The sequence below is a fragment of the Rattus norvegicus genome, chromosome 15, assembly GCF_036323735.1.
Source record: "Rattus norvegicus strain BN/NHsdMcwi chromosome 15, GRCr8, whole genome shotgun sequence".
NCBI lineage: Eukaryota > Metazoa > Chordata > Mammalia > Rodentia > Muridae > Rattus > Rattus norvegicus.
In genome coordinates, this window is record NC_086033.1 from 21,239,490 (window position 1) to 21,259,455 (window position 19,966).

General features: G+C 46.1%; 2 protein-coding genes across 5 annotated transcripts in view; one reads left to right on the forward strand and one right to left on the reverse strand.

The window, feature by feature from the left end:
- Positions 1 to 18,506, reverse strand: part of Fermt2 (FERM domain containing kindlin 2) — a 95,393-nt gene extending 76,887 nt beyond the window's left edge. For all 4 annotated transcript variants that reach the window (XM_063274090.1, XM_063274086.1, XM_063274085.1 and 1 more), the window contains exon 1: positions 18,392 to 18,506. In XM_063274090.1, coding sequence (XP_063130160.1) covers positions 18,392 to 18,403 — 12 coding nt within the window. In that variant the 5' untranslated portion in view covers positions 18,404 to 18,506. The remainder of the gene's footprint in view (positions 1 to 18,391) is intronic.
- The window catches only part of Rps10l6 (ribosomal protein S10-like 6), a 489,065-nt gene that overhangs the window by 451,462 nt on the left and 17,637 nt on the right, over positions 1 to 19,966 (forward strand). The gene's annotated exons all lie outside the window — the stretch shown is intronic.

The window sequence follows — 19,966 nt, forward strand, 5'->3', positions numbered from 1 at the left end:
CTGACAAGGAGTGGACTGGTAAGGGAGAGGCAGAAGGAAGTTGACGTGCTTGCCACCAAGAAAGGACAGGAAGAAAATACTAGGGAATGCAGAGTTAGAGTTAGCAGAACAAGGCCATCAAACCAGCAAGAACAGAAACAGACTGAGGTAGAAACCCAGAGCTACGTGAAGGTCAGTGCATGTCCCAATATCATGAAAGCAATGTTAAAATAACCTTGACCTGGTAAGGACATGCATGAGAGGCGAAAGAGGTAGGTAGAATCCAGGGCTGATTAACTCTGTCCGTGGCTTAGGCGTGGGAGGGAATGATGAAACAAAGTGGAGAGAGCATCTTTCTGGTTGCTGGGCTGAGCTGTTGGTCGTGGGGAATGCGGGGGATTTAAAAGGACTGGATGTCAACACCCCTCCTCTTAAATATCCTAAGCATTTCTGATGTCCTAGGTGCTGTGTAGGCCATTTGAAACGTTCCTCTAAGAACCTGATTTGTTTTCCTCCCTGTACTGAGGATCGAACTCGACGTCTCAGACATGCTATACAAGCATTCTGCCACTGAGCTACAACCCCAGTTTTCTTTTTGTTGTTGCCGTTGTTTTTGTAACTTAGAGTCTGAGTCTCACTAAAGTGCTCAGGCTGGCCTTGAACTTGTTCTGTAGGGCTTGAACTCAAGATCTTTTTACTAGTTGGTATGATGAAAAGGCAGCCCCCATACTCAGAATGTAGTATGTGCTGCTCTCACTAACAAACATACACACACACACATACACACATACACACATACACATACATATACACACACATACACACACATATATACACACATACACACATATACACACAAACACACACACATACACACACAAACACACACACATACACACACACATACACACACATACACACATACATACACACACATACACACATACACACATATACACACATACACACACATACACACATAACATATACACGCACATACACACACAATACACACATACACACACATTCACACACACATACATACACACATACACACACAAACACACACATACACACATACATACACATACATACACACACATACACACATACATACACATACATACACACACATACACACATATACACACATACACACATACCATATACACGCACATACACACATATACACACATATACACACACATACACACATAACATATACACGCACATACACACAATACACACACATACACACAATACACACACATACACACACATACACACATACACACATACACACATACACACACATTCACACACATATACACACAAACACACACATACATACATACACACATACACACATACCCATACATACACACAGGCACACACACATTCACATACACATACACACCCACATACATACACACACATTTACACACACATACATACACACACATACACACATAACATATACATGCACATACACACACAATACACACACATACACACATACACACATACACACATACACACATACACACACATTCACACACATATACACACAAACACACACATACATACATACACACATACACACATACCCACACATACACACAGGCACACACACATTCACATATACATACACACACATACATACACACACATTTACACACACATACATACACACACATTCACACACACATACATACACACACATACACACACATACACACACACGCACATACACACATGTACACACAACATACATACACATACACAGACATCTATACACATACACATACACACACACACCCACACACACACACACACACACACACCCCACACCACTAATGGTCATAAACCAATGCCCTGAGAGATGATCTGCTTACACAACTCACCCTGAACCACATAGCTAGCAGGTGGAAGAACTGAAAAGGCAGTTAAGGTTTGAAAAGGGTGGAAATGCTTCACCGTGTTCACACATGGAGGATGAGAGGAGCAATGGAGTCACTGGTTGGAGAAAGAGGTGCTGAGAGAGACTTCAAGGGGCTGGGGACGGCTGAAGAGATTTCATAAGGAAAATAAATGTTTAAATTTGGAGGCTCAAGCAGTGGCTCAGGGAGGGTAAGAGCTGTTCTTGCAGAGAATGTGGGTTTGATTCCCAATACTTTGGAAGACTGCTCTCTGCAGGATCAGCCATGTATCTGGTGCTCGTTTATATATACAGACAATATATACACATAAAGTAATATGTATGTAATCATATATATCATATATACTAGATAGATCATATATAAAGTAAACACACACACACACACACACACACACACACACACACACACACACATGAAATGTTGAACTTGTGGTTAAAGCATTATATCCAGTGGGAAATTCTGCAGGGCAATTAGGTAAGTATGCCTGTAATCTTGAGAGAGGATCAAATCACACAAGAAATTCATTAAGGTAGAGGTGAAACCTAAAGTACAATTTAACCTTCCCAAATGACACTGCTCCTTATATAACAGTCTCTCAAAGGCAGAAGCAAGAAAAATAGGAGAGTCATTCGAGGTGACTGAAGACAGAGAAGAAAGGACCAAAAGGGTTGAGGGGAATGAGGTCAGTCTAATGTCAGGCATGGGGAGGGGGAGTGGTGGGGAGCGTGGAGAGCGAAAAGTAGAAATCCAGCATCCATTTCAAGAAAGGAAAGACCATCCACAGTATCAAATGATGCTGCAAGGCTCGGGAGAAAGTGGTACACTGCCTGAGACAACTGGAGAGCCAACTGAAGAAAAGTAAAATGTTAAAGGGAGGTTTGTTTGGGAAAGCTGAGCAAGAAACACGATGGGGGTTTGGGGGCAGAACACGAGTAAAAAAAATGCTTTTTCAAAAGAGGCCTGAGTTTGAGTTAAGGCTCAGGGAGATCCTGGTAAGCCAAAAGTAACATACAAACTTTCAACAAGACTGGGTGGCTGGAGGGCTCTGAATAACCTCTGAGAGCGGAAAGACTGCTGGACGGAGCGAACCGGAGTATAAACACATTTAAACAGCTACAGTGGCTACTAGCCAATGGGAGGGTGGGGCTCCTTGGGCTATTGTGCTGCTCAGATGGACTTCCTCCAGGAGGTCAGAGCTGGGCCGGAATGTAAGAAGGGAAGGAAGGATGTGATTGAAAGATTATTTCAGTACAACTAGGGCAGAGGCCTGTAAAGGAGAGCTGCGGTGACGTCACACATGCAAATGTGCCTGGCCTCCGGAAGCTGGCCTGGGAACAGTGAGTAGGACCCCTACTTGTGAATGATTAGGAGCTTAGGGACCTGCCTTCTCAGTACCGACAGGAACTGCACCCCAGTCAGGGATGCTTGTTAATAAATGGGCTGGGCTCTGTCCCGATTCCCAATGCTATTCATTGTGCAGTCGGATTCTTCTAGTTTGGGTGGCAGGCCTAAGTCTCCATTCTGAGAAAATGGTCTCTGGCTTTGTCCTTTGTTATCACCGTGTCCTCTGCAAACACAAACACCCTTTGTTGGTCCCAAAGCAGGATTTGCAGGGCCACTGAAAGCCAAGCCAGTTACCTCGGTTCCAACTGCCCTGAGGCCAATTTACAAGGACAAAAGTGTTTTGTTGTTTTTAATCTGCTAGGTCATAAGGAGGCTTCTCAGGTGACAGAGAACGTCCCAGCAGCTGAACAGCGCCATCTGGTGCCTGGGAGGTGTCACTTTGAAGCTTTGCTCTTCTTTGAACTAACCTCAACACATCATTAAGGCTCTCTCTACCAACTGTAACACCAGTTCTAAGGGTTCCGATGCCCTCTTCTGGCCTCTGTGGGCATCAAGCATGCACGTGGTGCACAGACATACTGCAGCAAAAACCATTCACACACATAAAATTAAAAACAAACAAACAAACAAATAAGGAATTTAGCCAAAGCCGGGGTGTGATGGCACAGCTTTAAACCTCAGCACTTGAAAGGTAGAGAAAGCTGGGGTTGGGGATTTAGCTCAGTGGTAGAGCACTTGCCTAGCAAGCGCAAGGCCCTGGGTTTGGTCCCCAGCTCCGGGTGGGGGGTGGGGGGGAAGGTAGAGAAAGGCAGATCTCTGTGAGTTTGGGGCCAGCTTGGTCTAGCTACATAGTGAGACTCAATCAACCAATCTCTCTCTCTCTCTCTCTCTCTCTCTCTCTCTCCCTCTCCTTTTCTCTCTCCCTCCCCTCCCCCTCCCTCCTCCCCTCTCTCTGTCTCTGTCTCTGTCTCTGTCTCTGTCTATCAGGGACTTGTGAGACGGCTCATCAGGTAAAGACCCTTGTCATCACGAGTTGTTCTCTGGTCTCCCTATGCTGCTCCCAAGGACTGTGCAACCCCTTCAACCCCCCAAAAGCCTAAATAAATAAATAAATAAATAAATGCAGAGAAGATGGAAATGCTCGTGCTGTATGTATTTTACCATACCAGAGATTGGGAAAAGATGAACTTCTCCCTGAGATGTCATTCCCTTTAGGATGACCAACCCCCTACATGATTGACATCTGCTGCTTCCGATCATCCCCATCGATATGCGTGCAGGCTCTATTATCTGTACCTGAACAGCAGAGAGAGAAACTATATCTTGGTCACGTGCGTGCTTCCGGTACTCATTCATAGATGGTGGCCCCGTAAGCATGAAACCATTTGAACGGCATGCTTGAATGCAGCCTCTCTACTTTCTCAGGTCTTTAAGAACTGTTTATTTTACACTTTATCCCCTCCCAACCTCCGTGTGTGCACGCACACGTGTGCGTGCATGTCCTCTAGGCTTCCATCAGAGGAAAACTGGCAGGGGTTGACTCTCTCTTTCCCCTATGTGAGTCCTAGGGATGGAACTTGGGTGTCAGGCTTGCCAACAAATGCCTTTATCTGCTGAGCCATCTTCAAGGGCCCTCCAGTTCGGTTACTTTTTACATTTCAGCCCCAAATTGGCTCTGAAGAAACCAAAATAAGTCATCTTCGACTTAAAGTTTGCTTTCGAGCAGAAGGCAATGGAGAAACAGCAAGCAGAAGAAAGGCTCGTCTGCTCCCTTTTCTCCAGAGACAGGACACAAACGGGGTACAAATTCTCCTGTCCAGATGACAACACTACGTTGGAAACAGGAGACTGTTTCATTCACTATTCTTCATCCATTTTCTTCCCACCATTTTGGACCCTTGGAAGCCTAAACTTGTTCTCTGCTATTTCTTTTTGGCAGTGCTGGGGATTGGACCCAGGTGTTGTGAATGATAACAAGTGTTCTACCATCCACCATATTCTCAGTCGTGCAATTTATTCCTTATTTTATTTTGTACGTGTGTTTTAACCTACATGTATATCCATGCACCGTGTGTGTAACTGGAGCTCATGGAAGCCAGAAGAGAGCATCGGGCACCCTAAGACTGGAGTTAAGACAGTCATGAGCCACTTTGTGGATGCCAGAATTCAAACATGGGTCCTCTGGAAGAGCAACCAGTGTTTGTAAGTGCTGAACCTTCTCTTGACCCTTATTGTTTGTTTGTTTAGAAAAGATCTGGCTATGTAGCCCAGGCTGGTCTCTAACTCACAATCCTCCTGTCTCTGTCCCTTGGGTGGTCTGCAGTCTGGGATTACAAGTATATGGCACCAGCCCATTCTAATTTCTTGATCTCGCTTGAAGTCGCTGTATAAGCCGGAACTCTGAAGCTCTGCCTGGAGTTGTTTCCAGGGGGCTTCTGTGTGATGCTCATTAAGTGCGTTAATAATCTTGCCTTTTGCTTCCTGGTAGTCTTTATCGTCTCAGCTAAGAACTACAAGGAATTACGAAAGAAGTCTTTCACCTTTGACAACTGTTTCAACTATCCCACTCAAACTGTTTTTCATATCATTCTGTCATTCATCCATGTTGGTAGGCAGGGTCTCACTTTGTAGCTCTGGCTGTCTTGGAATTTACCATGTACACCTGGCTGGCTTCAAACTCAGAGAGATCCTCCTGCCTCTGCCCCTCAAGTGCTGGTATTAAAGGTCTGCCCATCACCACACCCAGCACCAGTTTTTTTTCCCATGTCATCTTCTTTTGCCAAATTCTCTCTCTAGATGGCTTTCTTGTTTTGAGGCTGTAGATCCCCATGCTGAGGAGCCCCATGTTTCTTGTCTAGCCCTGCTCTTGGTGCTCCAGAATCATGGACCCCTGCGAAACATGAGTACTACACTCAGGGTGAGACTCTGGACTTCTTCACCAATGTCTGCATTGTTGACATTACCAAATGGTACCCTACACTCACTCGTGTGACTTAAAACCGAGGAGGTAAGCTTGGTCCAATTCTGCTAGTCTGTGTCTGGAATAGATTCCATTTTCCATCCCCCACATCCCTCTGTGGTTTAAGCTATGGTCATCTCATTGAGACTATGTACTTAGCAGCCTCCTGTGTGCTTTCTCCAATGTCCCTCCAGTTTACTTTCTACCCAGTGCTCAGAACAATCCTCCCCATCGGTAACTCTCACAGTAGCTGCCATCTGCCATGTTTCAAAGGAGAGCCATCGTTGGAAAGGCCTCACGTGATCTGGCCTGAACTGACCTCCTGATCGCTCGCTCTCCGTGTCATATCACATAGGCTTCCTTGCCTTTCTGTCTTACCACACACTGTCCTTTTGCCTGCAGGCTTTCCTGGGATCCTCTGTGAGCTCTGGAAGGCTCTAGGACAGCACAATCCATAGGAGTTGCTCATCCACTCGTCTTCTATTTCCCCATCTACCTCTGTTGTCCTAGAAGACGTTGCAGTTGTCAGACCTTTGTTTGTTTGTTCACTCATCTCCGTGACACTCCGGTCACCTCTGAACCCAGAATGTGAGCTCCTAGAGGAAGGGATCTCCTGCCTCTATCCCACAGGCACCATTCTTGTCTTGTTCATAGCCACACCCCAGCTGAGCACAGGGCCCTGCACATGGCTAGTGCTCAATAAATATTTACTGCATGAATAAAAGATCGAAAGAGGGTAAGTAAAAGAACACTGGCTGTGTGCCTTGCCTCGGATCTATGCTTCCAAGAAACTTAAACTCTCTTAGAGGGCCATTAGATCCAAGAACAAACATCACAGAGAAATATTGATGCGTTCCTTCAGACACACGAATATTCAGCAGTGTGCCACTTCCTATGGTTGTACTGTAGACAAACTGTGTACAGATACTGCCCTAATCTCCTCATGGGTGCGGTTCTGTAACGCCCACCCCCACTGACCTTCCCTAGTCAACCTTGGCTCCTGCCCTCCTAACCTAAATGCTTCTCCTCAATGACTTCTGGGCCTCACTGAAGCTGAAGCCTTCAGAAAGTAGCCCTTGCTTTACCAACTCTCATTCAAGCCCCTTAGCAGGATCACAAGGGAGAGCCATCCATATCTTCGTTAGAAGTTAGTGCACCTATAGCTGTACTCCATTCCCTCCTGGTCTCTATTCGTGAACTCTGGACTGTTTTTCAGGGACTTGAGTTCCTTCTTAACCGGAGATTTCTCACGGCATTTACTATGCTCAGATCTTCGTATTTGCACCGCGTGGAGGACACCTCAGGATGTCCCGCCCTTTCCCATTTCCTTGCAGCTGACCTCTCCTTCCAAGTCAAGCTTCCCAGAGATGCTTACGGCTCTGTCTACACCGTCACAGCTCTGTCTCCTTACCGCTGTCTTAGCGCTATTAAATCGCCATCTTCCCTACCCCACAGATATAGTTAATGGGGAATCATGAACTGCCTGAAAGCCACTATAATTGACAGTTTTTAAAAAAGGAAGAAAGGAAGGAAGGAAGGAAGGAAGGAAAACTTTTATCACAGGCACTGAGGGTGTCACAGAAAATGGCTTGCCACTAAAGCAAGTTGTAAAGTAGCATTACAAAGGCCGGACACACGTATACTTCTCCTCTGAGGAAATACGGAGACAAGTTTGAGGTGGTGAAGCAATGTTTATGGCAAGCCCTTGTTTGACCTGACCAAACCAGAGTGGAGCTGCTGGAACTGGTGCCATGCAATCAACCTTGAAATTGACTGGCTTTCTGGAAATAGGATACTCATAGCAGTAATCGCTCGTTGACATAAGCTGGCATGAAAATTCTCCCATGAGTTAGTTAACCCCATATAAGCAACTCTGGGACTGGGACATTTCACATTGGTAGAATAGCCTGGGTTCAATCCTCTGCACTGATGATGATGGTGGTGGTGATGATGATGATACTGAAGTCTAATATTAAAATTTTTGAAGGGTCCTTCTTTAAAAGGGGAACAAGAATACCCTTGGCAGGGAATAGAGAGGCAAAGTTTAAAACAGAGGCAGAAGGAGCACCCATTCAGAGCCTGCCCCACATGTGGCCCATACATATACAGCCATCCAATTAGACAAGATGGATGAAGCAAAGAAGTGCAGGCCGGCAGGAACCGGATGTAGATCGCTCCTGAGAGACACAGCCAGAATACAGCAAATACAGAGGCGAATGCCCGCAGCAAACTACTGAACTGAGAATAGGACCCCCGTTGAAGGAATCAGAGAAAGAACTGGAAGAGCTTGAAGGGGCTCGAGACCCCATATGTACAACAATGCCAAGCAACCAGAGCTTCCAGGGACTAAGCCACTACCTAAAGACTATACATGGACTGACCCTGGACTCTGACCTCATAGGTAGCAATGAATATCCTAGTAAGAGCACCAGTGGAAGGGGAAGCCCTTGGTCCTGCCAAGACTGAACCCCCAGTGAACGTGATTGCTGGGGGGAGGGCGGCAATGGGGGGAGGATGGGGAGGGGAACACCCATAAAGAAGGGGGGGAGGGATTAGGGGGATGTTTGCCCGGAAACCGGGAAAGGGAATAACACTCAAAATGTAAATAAGAAATACTCAAGTTAATAAAAAAAATTTTTTGGGGTTGGGGATTTAGCTCAGTGGTAGAGCGCTTGCCTAGCAAGCGCAAGGCCCTGGGTTCGGTCCCCAGCTCTGAAAAAAAAAAAAGAAAAGAAAAAAAAAAGAAAAATATTTTTTGAAGGGGTTCTAGAAAAAATATTAAATTTGTGATGGCTATTTTTTTTTTTCCGGAGTGGGGACCGAACCCAGGGCCTTGCGCTTGCTAGGCAAGCACTCTACCACTGAGCTAAATCCCCAACCCCTTGTGATGGCTATTCTTGGTAGTCAACTTGATTGCATTTAGAATGAACCTCACTCCAGAAGTGGAACACATACCTGTGAGAGTTTTTTCCCTCCTTGGTAGGTGAATTCACTTTTAGTCCTCACCTTCCAGGTAGGGCAACACACATCTTTGATCCAGACTTGAGTCAGGAAGACACACCTTCAACCTGGGCCACACCTTCTGCTAGAAACCTATACAGACACAGAAGAAGGAAGCTTCATTTCTGCCTGCTTGCTCTTGCCTGGCTAACAAGTCCATTCCTTCACTGGCATGAGACCCTACTTTTTTGGAATTCCAGTGTCTACTGAAGACTAGTTGAGCCATTCAGTCTTTTGGACTGAGCAACTTCTGGATTCTTGGGCTTTTCATTCCTAGCCATCCATTGTTTGATTACTTGGACCACAGCCTATAGCCTATAAGTGCTTCTAATAAATCCCCTTCCTATATGTATAGAAAGGGGGGATTCATTCTATAAGTTCTGCTACTCTAGAAAGCCCTGATTAATATAATCTTTAAGCAACTTTTTCTAATGGTGTTACATTTCTTTAACAGGCTTCAGATGGGTAGGATTACGGAAATGATCAGCTAAAAGAAGGTAAGGACTGTTTTACACATGTGTAGCTTCGTGGGCTCTTGTTTCCCTGATAAAGGTGTGCAACTTTCAGGCAGGTAACGGAAACAGACAACGTTCTCCCTGCGTCTGTTGAGACTCAGATGCCCTTATTTCAAGCAACCCTTGAACTCCATGTAAACAGCCAACAATTTAAATGATGTAAGGTTGATGCGTCCTGTGCTGCAGTTTCCCCCACTGCCCTTGAGTAGTCAACCTTGGCCGCGCTGACCCGGCTCACTGCTCTCCCAGCAAGCTCGAATGCACACAGTGGAAATGTATCGGTAGTGTCAGCGCCGACCTCATGGTGGCTTTTCCCAGAGGATGGCAAAGGGAATTTTCAACTCTCCTTTTCCTGGATCTTTCGGCAGCCTCTGGTACGGAAAGCCATTTTCCCCTCACAGAGCAGTCTGTTGGCTCCAGCATCACTGTGTGCCCTGGCCTCTCTCTCGGTTCTTCTCAGACCTCTTTCCTCTTTGTGACAAATTTGCTGGAGTCCTTGAGTCGCTGTCTGAAGCTTTCCTTCTCTTGTCACTCAAAGGTCTCTTTCTCGGGGTGTCATCCCATGGTGCCAAACCCCAGCTCCATGTTAACCAATCCCCCAGGTAAACCAGCAGGTGAGATTAACCAGACCACATACTCAGTTCCTAATGTCCCACGTGAGCATCCGACTCAATACACACACCATTCGGCCCTGGGTGAGAGGAGAACACTTTGGAGTTGTTTTTGATATAATCTATACCTCTTGCCTCTTTTACACCACTACTAAAGACCGTTCATTTCTTTTTCTCCTACACTTTTACCACCTCTGTCCCATCTCTCAGTCTTTCTCTCTACCACCCATCACATTTGCCAAGGCAACCTGATGGGGTCCCCATACTTGCCCTTGTGCTTCTCATGCTCTCAACGCCATAGCCCAACGAAAAGTAGAACAACCAACTTAAAGCACACTGGGAGAAAGATCAGAATCTTTGCGTGGCCTCCGGTCCCTGAGTGACCTGAATCCACCAGCTATATCTGGTTCTCAGCTCCCACCCTCCTCAAACACCAGCTAATTTCTCTAGTCAGTTTCCTCTTGCAGGGCTCCCGAGGATTTTCACTGTCTGATGGCGCTTTCCTTCTGGTCCTCCTTCTATTCAACCCTCCTCCCTCAGATTTATTTATGTATGAGTGTTCTGCCTTAAGCTATGTACGGGCACCATGTATGTACCTGGTGCCTCCTGGAGTCAGAAGAGGTCTCCAGTCCCCTGGGAGTTACAGATGGCTGTGAGCTGCCATGTGGGTGCTGGGCATCACATGGTCCCAGGTCCTCTGGAAGAGCAACATGCCATCCTCCTAACAGCTGAGCCATCTCTCCAGCCCCAATGGAATTATCTTTTAAAACATCTCCTCTCCAATCCAAACGTGTGCCTTTTAAAACTAGCTATAGAAAAGCTTCAAATCATGACTTAGGTTGCAGAAGCAGGAGGATTGCCACAAGTTCAAGGCCAGCCTCCTGTCTACAGAGTCATTTCCAGGCCAGCCAAGGCTAAATAGCCAGATCCTGTCTTTTAAAAACAGAGTCTCATTTTTCTAAAAACCTGTGTGTGTGTGTGTGTGTGTGTGTGTGTGTGTGTGTGTGTGTGTGTGTGTGTGGTGTACCTGCATGTATTTGTAGCACATGAATGCAGGAGCCAGGAGAGGAAGTTGGACCTCTTGAAACCAGAGCTCTAGGTGATTGTGAGGCACCATGAATACAGCCTAGGGCTCACTCACAGCGCCTCGTAACTTGACTTTTCAGGAGCTCTGAGTGGCAACTTTGGAGTTCCTGCTGTGTGGGTTGTGCTTCTTGGCAAAAATCTTTACAATGAATAATAGAAAAGCCCCGTTAGGTCTCCACTCTGTCTCCCCCAAACCAGAACAGGATCATTTCCTACATTAGGCCCAGCTAATGTCTTATCTGATTTAATTTTTAATATTTTGGATGGTGACTCTCACGAGTTTGCCGAGGAGGCCATTTCATAATTCAATATTTCCCTCCCAGATAGGGAGTGTTTCCAGTAATCAATCCAAATGTTTATAAATTTATTTTGTTCTCTTGGAGATGGAGTGCTTCCTCTCTGCGAAAGGTAAAAATTTCCAAATATGGTATTAGGATACAACAGCTCCCCAAGGGGCAACCTATTTCCTTAGTCTGCAAAAAGAAATTAATATCCCCGACGGTTTTCCTTGCTTTTCTGCAAGCCTATAATTTTCTTCTAGCCTCTTATTATCTTCATAAGTTTATTTCTTACTTTAAAAAAAATGGCTATGAACCAGAAAGATGGTTTACCTGCCTCCCAGCCTCCCTCCCGATCATGATGATGATGATGATGATGGTGGTGGTGGTGGTGGTGGTGGTGGTGATGATGATGATGATGGTGATGATGGTGGTGGTGATGATGGTGGTGGTGGTGGTGGTGGTGGTGATGATGGTGGTGATGATGATGGTGGTGATGATGATGATGGTGGTGATGATGGTGGTGGTGGTGGTGGTGATGATGATGATAGCAACAGCAATAGAGAAAATGGAAAAGGGAGAGTTATACAAGTTGGAACAGGCAAATGTGGAAGCATCAAAGAGGCCTGAGTGTCTGGATGGTAAGAGCGAGGGATGGGTGTACAATGGCCGTGCTCATTCGAGAGCCCTGTGAGGTTGCTGAGGGAACAGGGCATTCATTGCTAGTCCCCATAGCTGACCTGTGGCAATAGACCATAGGAAACCCAGATGGATGTCTGTGTAGAGGAGACAAGAGGGTGACAAGAGCACAGGATCTATGGTTCCTGTGTGACTGAAGTGACAGAAATCAACGGCAGATTAGAGGACCTATACAAGGCAAGCACGTCATCTGACAGCCATCTGTAACTCCAGCTCCAGGAGCTCTGACGCCCTCTTCTGGCCTCTGAGGGCAATGGCACACATATAGCGTACACTCACAAACACACACATAAAGAAAAATAAAACAATTGTTTAAAAAATGTGGAAATGGGGGGCTGGAGAGATGGCTCAGCGGTTAAGAGCGCTGACTGCTCTTCCAGAGGTCCTGAGTTCAATTCCCAGCAACCACATGGTGGCTCACAACCATCTGTTATGGGATCTGATGCCCTCTTCCGGTGTGTCTGAAGACAGTGTATATAATAAATAAACCTTTAAAAAAAAATTGTGGAAATGGAACAAACCCACCAGAGCTTTCAGCTAGGATAGCTGGGTAAACAGGAAGACCTGTTAGTGGTATCAGGACCTATATTAGGTTTTGAGAAAGAAATGACTTGAAGTCAGTTTTGTTATGCTGAGTCTATGGTGGTGACTTAGAAACACCCAGTTCCCCCTGGGTTAAGATGGCTTTGAGACAACAGCTCACAAGACCTGAATGCTAAGCCAGTCTGATTTTCTGAGTTCTAACTCGGAAGGGGAAACATTTTCTTTCCGCCGTTGTAGCCCTTCGTTAGATACTGGCCCAGATCCTAAGCATGTATACCCTGAGGTATGAGCTTGGGATGCCCCACTCCCCCTTCTGTCCTATACAACTGCTTGGCCACCTTCATTGCCAACCTGCTGGCTCTCTTGGACACTTAACTGGTGGGCATGAGTCTTAGTCTCTTTCTTCTTTGTATCCCCTTCCCTCCTCTTAGCAGCTTGTCTGTACTGTTCTTAGTTTTCTCTCAAATCACTGTAAAACGACCCTCAAGTTTCAGAACAAAAGGAGGCATTCTCTTTGTAGGGCTGAAGTTTAAGGACATAGCAGGGTTGCAACTCTGCACTTGCGAGTTATACATACACATACATACACACATACATACATACACACATATATATATACATATATACACATACTTCACATATACATACACACATACATATATATACACATACATCACACATACATATACACATACATATACATATATAAATATATACACACATACATACACACACATACATATACATATACACATACATATACATTTATACATACACACATACATACATACACACACATATATACATATATACACATACATCACACATTCATACACACATACACACATACATATACACATACATACACACATACATATACATATATACACATATATCACATATACATACATAGACACATATACACATACATACACATATACATACACACATACATACATATATGTACACACATACACACAATTATATGCTATAGACATAGTAACTTGATAGTGTTAATATTACATACATAAATAAAAGACAAAGATATTTTGAGATCACCCAGGCGGAAAGATTAGCTCCATGGAAAAGAGTCGTGGGGCTCTCCAACAAATAAAGGTCGGGGGGCTGGGGATTTAGCTCAGTGGTAGAGCGCTTGCCTAGGAAGCGCAAGGCCCTGGGTTCGGTCCCCAGCTCCGAAAAAAAGAAAAAGGAAAAAAAAAAACAAAACAAAAAAAAACAAGTAAAGGTCGGGTCAGAGGATCTGAGGAAACAGGAAGATGTCCGGCCCAAGGAGAAAGGTTTCCCTAGTGTGTGTGGGCCAGAAGGTGCCAGGAACAGTTAGGTGCCTTCTTCCCTCTTGCTTTTTATTCTTTAAAATAAAAATCCAGTTCCCAGGGGTTGCTTTCTGTGTTAGTACATTCAGGGTGTGACACCAAAGCCCCTCATACTGAGTAATTCATTACTTGCAGGGGTCTACTGCCCATAGTTCGGGAAGCTGGGAGACTAAGGTCAGTGTGCCAGCAGAACTGATGTCTGGACAGGTCCCATTCTTCGCATTGTGGGACAACGATTGGGCAAGACATATGGGGGGATTTCAACAAACAGTTCAAAACCTTATCTGCAATGTCTGGGACCAAAATGTTTGATATTTTGCTTCTTTACCTCTCTTGCTTTTCTTCCTCCCCATCTCCTCCCCACCTCCTCCCCCCTTCTCCCTTCGCATCCTTTTCCACCTCTGCCTTCCCCCTCTTCTCTCCTTTTCCTTTGGATTTTGAGATATCTTCTTACAAGTCGACTATCCCTATGCCCGGAATAAGATCAAGAATACTTGGTTCTGAGCCGAAATTTCAAGCTTCAGAGCATTTTTTCCTTTTACATTTTTAGATCGGGGATGCTAAACCTGTATGAATGGGGGCCTTAGAGACATTTAGGCCACAGCATTACCTGTGCCGGAAAATATTTTACACCACACTGCCTGCGTTCAGTGCTCACCCATGCCAAATTTAGGTAAAGGTCTTGGTGTTTATTTAGCGCAAACTCCCACACTGTTGGAAAGTGTCCCAGTGAGCTTTTCTGTCGCTGTGATAAAACATTATGCAAAGGGAACTCCAGGAGGAAGGTTAATATTACTTAACAGGTTAGTCCATCGGGCAGGGGGCTGAAAGTAGCAGCCAAAGGACGGACCACAGAAGAAGGCTGCTTTCTTCCACAGCGAGGACCACCTGTTCCCGGGTGGCACTGCCCAAAGGAGGTGGTGGTGGGCCTCCCACTTAGATCAATAATAATAATGATGATGATGATGATGATGATGATGATGATGATGATGATAAGGCCGGGCATGGTATCGTACGCCTTGAATTCCGGCACTCGAGAGGCAGAGGTAGGCAGATTTCTGTGAGTTCAAGGTCAACCTGGTCTATGAAGCAAGTTCAGGACAGCCAGGGCTACACAGAGAAACCCTGTCTCGACACCCTCCCCCCCCCCAAAAAGAAGCCCTATAGACATGCCTGCAGGCTAATCTGATGTAGGCATTTTCTCAGCTGGGATTAGTTCCTGCTTCATAGCTTGCTGACTGGTTTGGGTCAAGAGGCTGAAACTAAATAGCAGAGTGAACTGAGGCTTGCAGGCAGAGCGCTTCTTGGCAAATAATAGGCAACAAATTGAGCTACACCAAGCTAACTGAATGGAACGGTGAAGGAAAATGGCATGTGAGTGTATTGTATTTTGTGTTTTGTAGTTTGCATTGCGAGCCATTCAAGCCTGTTACGTTGTAACTAACGCCCTTATCCGTACCAGTAGTCCCTGTGTTGACCAGTAGGGGAGCCAGCTGGGGCGGGTAGGCTTGACGGAAGCTTCAAGAGAGGACGCTGGGCAACAATGACAAGCACCCACCTTTCTTAGGACATCTGGGTGACATGCGCCAGGAATAGGAACAAGAATCGGTCTAGCTCGGCTGTGTCTCTTTGGCTACGTTCCCTTTGTTGTTCAGACAAGGTCTCACGCACCCCAGGCTAGCCTCAGATTGCCGAGTAGTTGAGGATTGACCTTGACTTTCTGAACTTCTTGCTTCCTTTTCTTCCAACCTGGTGCTGGGGATGGAGCTGGGGAATTGTGTATGCTGGGCACTCAGTCCACTGACAGAGCAACATTGTCTGCCCTTTTTTGCTACTTTTTGGCTCTGTCTCTTTGTTATGTAGCTTAGGCCGGCATAGGATTTGTGATCCTCCTGCCTCTACCTCCTGCATGCTGGGACTACCGGGATTAAAAGCATCATCCATCAATACCCTCATTGTATTTTCTTTCAGCGATTAGAGCGGGAATTGTAAAAGCAAGGTGACCAGTCTGTTGCAGAGGTCCAGGATGTTGGATTGGTTTTGTTCTCAGTACCTGGGCAGGCAGGTGCATACTGTCAATTGCTATGCTGTCCCCTGAAAAGGGCCACTGAGGCCTCCCAGTCAGGACACAAACATGCAATCAAACAAAAAGCCTGCAAACACACGTTGATTCCTCCCCCGTCCTCTTGTTTGCTGGACATACACTGAGTGCCACTGAGAAGGCAAGGCTGCGCTGGGAGCCCCCCCCCCTCCCCCCGCTGCACCATCTGGCTTCATGGTCAGTGAGTTCACCGGAAGCGCTTTCTCCTCACAGACCTGAGCGCTTGATTCCAGATTTGATTCAAGACACCCGGTAAGGAAGCTATTGAGCCACCCCCCCCCCCCCGCCCCCAGGCTGCCTCTGAGGAAGAGAACCTGGATAAAGACTGGTTCACTTTTGCCTGAATGAAGGATGAGAGGGTGACCTTTCTCATTCTTAGGCTTACAGGAATGCCCTTAGCTCAGGGCAATGACTCAGCAAGCATGGGGCGGGGCGGGGCTACAGAATCGAAGCCTGGTGTCTGACTTTTCTGTTCTCTAAGCAGATGCAGAAGCTCTCACAAAGGAAAGGGAACCATAAATAAAACATTTCCTTAAAACAAAAACAAAAACAAAAACAAAATCACCCTACCCCAGACTTCCATTTTGACTACAGTTTTAAATGAGAGGAACCTATTGGCAGGCAGATATATTGGCAGGATTAAATTCTAAGAGACGTCATTGCCGACCGCATGATAAGCACTTCGAGGGTTCAAGCACAGCACCCTCTATTGGGAGCACCTTTTCTTGGGAGCACACTCTCTGGGGAGCACCTTTCTCTGGCCGGTTCCAGATGCTAACAATACAACCCTGGGCAAAACAACTAAAATCCTTACCACGTAGACTAAGTATTTCCCATGGAGTTTACAGAAAGGGGAGCGGGGGAGAAAGTACATGAGAAACATTAGTGCTAAATATGGAAAAGAGAAAGAGACACAGGTGTGGAGACAACTGTAAAACATGGGGTGGGGGCTGTGATTCAGACAGAATGGTTTTAAGGAAGCTTTATGAAAAGGTATAGAGACCTGAATAAGATAAGGAAGAGAGGCAAGCTGATATTTGGGAAAGAGCACGTCAGACAGTAAAATGTTACCTGAGGACGGCTTAAAGAATGGACACATTTGCATAAAGGCTGAAGCTGAGTAGGTGTGAGTTGAGGCCAGAGGTGTGGTAAGGGCCTGATGATGACAGTTTTCTGGTTGGCAGACTGACTGTGGGAGACTCAGTACTGGCGAACTCTTTGAATTTGGATAAGCACTCATGTATTACACACACACACACACACACACACACACACACACACACACGAAGGAAGGGGGAAAGAGAAGGAGAAGGGGTGGGGGAGGGAAGCAGAGGGGGGAGAGACAGAGAGAGAGATATCTACCTGGTGAGGCCTTAATGTGTCTCAGATCTATCAGATCCATCTTTCTCCAGAACAAGGAATTCACTAGGGCTACAAGCTGGATAAGCGCCAGTGATAGCTTATTAAACGAACCCAAGTTTAACCGTTGGTCACTGGAAGTGGCTCACACACACCCTCCTTCTTTCCACACGGAACTGGGCAGAACCATACATTTTTTGTTTTTGCTCATGGCTCTGCCCCCCACAGAAGTGGTACCTGGGGGTACTCTTGGAAGAGGCTCATGGGTCACTTGGGACAGGAAGAACCAACCACACATGAGAGTGGCACGCCATTCAAAAATTCGACCAAGTAACCATCCTAAATGTTCATCCACTCTGGAGTTCCCAAACTAATGGCTGGTAAACTGGGAAGAAGCCACACGGAGTGAATTGGAGAACCTTCTGGAAGCCCATAAAACACATATGAATATATATACCATTACCAGAAACTCAGAAAGGGTTAGAAAGGCTGAGAATCAAAACAGCTCATTCCTTCCCTTCTTCCCTCCCCCTCCTCTGCCTCCTCCCTCCTCTTTTCCTTCCCTCCTCCTCCTTCCTTCGCTCCTTCCCTTGTCTCTTCTCCCCTAGGATTCTCTACACTGAGCATGCTCACTCGGGCCCACCTCGGAGCGCATGGAGTCTAGCCTTTCTGATTGTAGAGCTTCTGTGTCTTACAGGTTGCGTTTTGAGTTTGGTCCCTGTACAGGCTGCAGAGCTTCCTGAAGACCTGTCCGTCTGTATCTGAGTGTATTCTTACAAAGCCTTCAGTAAGTTCAGCGTGTTGAACCGGCCCCTTCCAGTTGGTTGGACGCCCTGTCCTTTGGCAAACGGAGCACGCGCCATGCCTGGGAGTTCTCCTCACTAGGCACCCTGCCAACCAAGCTTCCTGGGAGGGGACAGCTGGGCGGAATTTCCCCTTGGGCCAGATGGAGTACCAGCCACAGCAGCAGCAGACTAGTGCAAGATAAACTCAGAGGCTCCCACGCACTGTTTTCTTGGCTAGGAGGGCCTTCTTCGTTTTGTTTTGTTTTGGGGAGGGCGTATTTTGAAACGTGGTCTCGTGCAGGCTAGGCTGGCCTTGCCATTCCCGTGTGGCCCAATGGGACCTTGAACTCTGTATTCTCCTATTTCCTCCTCCCAAGGGCTGAGATAATTGAGGATGGTTCCTTCAGTCCCAGCTTAGATGCACCCCTCTCGGAACACCCTTGGTCCCCGGGTGACTCGGAGGCTTGCTGAGCCCATGAGCCTTTCGAGAACTGTGCTGCATTAGCATTTAGGTAAAGATAAAGTTATTCTTGGTGCGCAGAAGGACCAGAATGATCTGATTGACCGTCTTCTGGGGGGAACTCCAGAATGCCTGGCCCAAATGACCTTGGCTCACCCTGCAACGTTTACACTTGCGCTGCCTGCTCAGTTGAAATGAACTCATCTTTCGCTCTATCAGCCAATAGTCTTATGGATCCAGGCCCAGAAATGAACTCATAAAGTTGAATCATTTTTTTTTAGGCCATTGATTTATGATCCAGCACGAGTTTATCTTTTAGTAAATATCATTTATTGGTTGGGTTAGAGATGAAATTTTTCTTTCTTTCTTTCTTTCTTTCTTTCTTTCTTTCTTTTTTTTTTTGAAACGAAGTATTGGATCTAGCTAGAGGTTAAAAGAATTATATGTGGCCAAGTGTCTTAGTTAGGGCTTCCATTGCTGTGGAAAACATTTAACTGGGGCTGTCTCACAGGCTCAGAGGTTCAGGCCATTATCATCAAGGCAGGAACACGGCAACATTCAGGCAGGCATGGTGCAGGAGGAGCTGGGAGTTCTACATCTTGATCCAAGGCAGCCAAGGGAAAGGACCAGTCTTCCAGGCAGCTAGGAGGAGCCTCTCAAAGCCCACTCCTCCAGCAAGTCCACAAGACAGCACCACTTCCTGTGGGCCGAACATATTTAAACCACTACACTAGTGGTGCATAACTTTAATCCTTTAATCCCAGCATCTGGGAGGCGGAGGTAGGGGGATCTCTTGAGTGTTGGGGGTGAGGGCTTGGGGGTGGGGGTAGCTTGGTCTACAAATGGAGTTCCAGGATAGCTGAGACTGTTACACAGGGAAACCCTGTCTTAACCTACATGTTAAAACATTTAATGCTCATGAAATAAACAGGCATCACTAAAAAAGTTATTTTTAAAACACTGAAAAGAATTC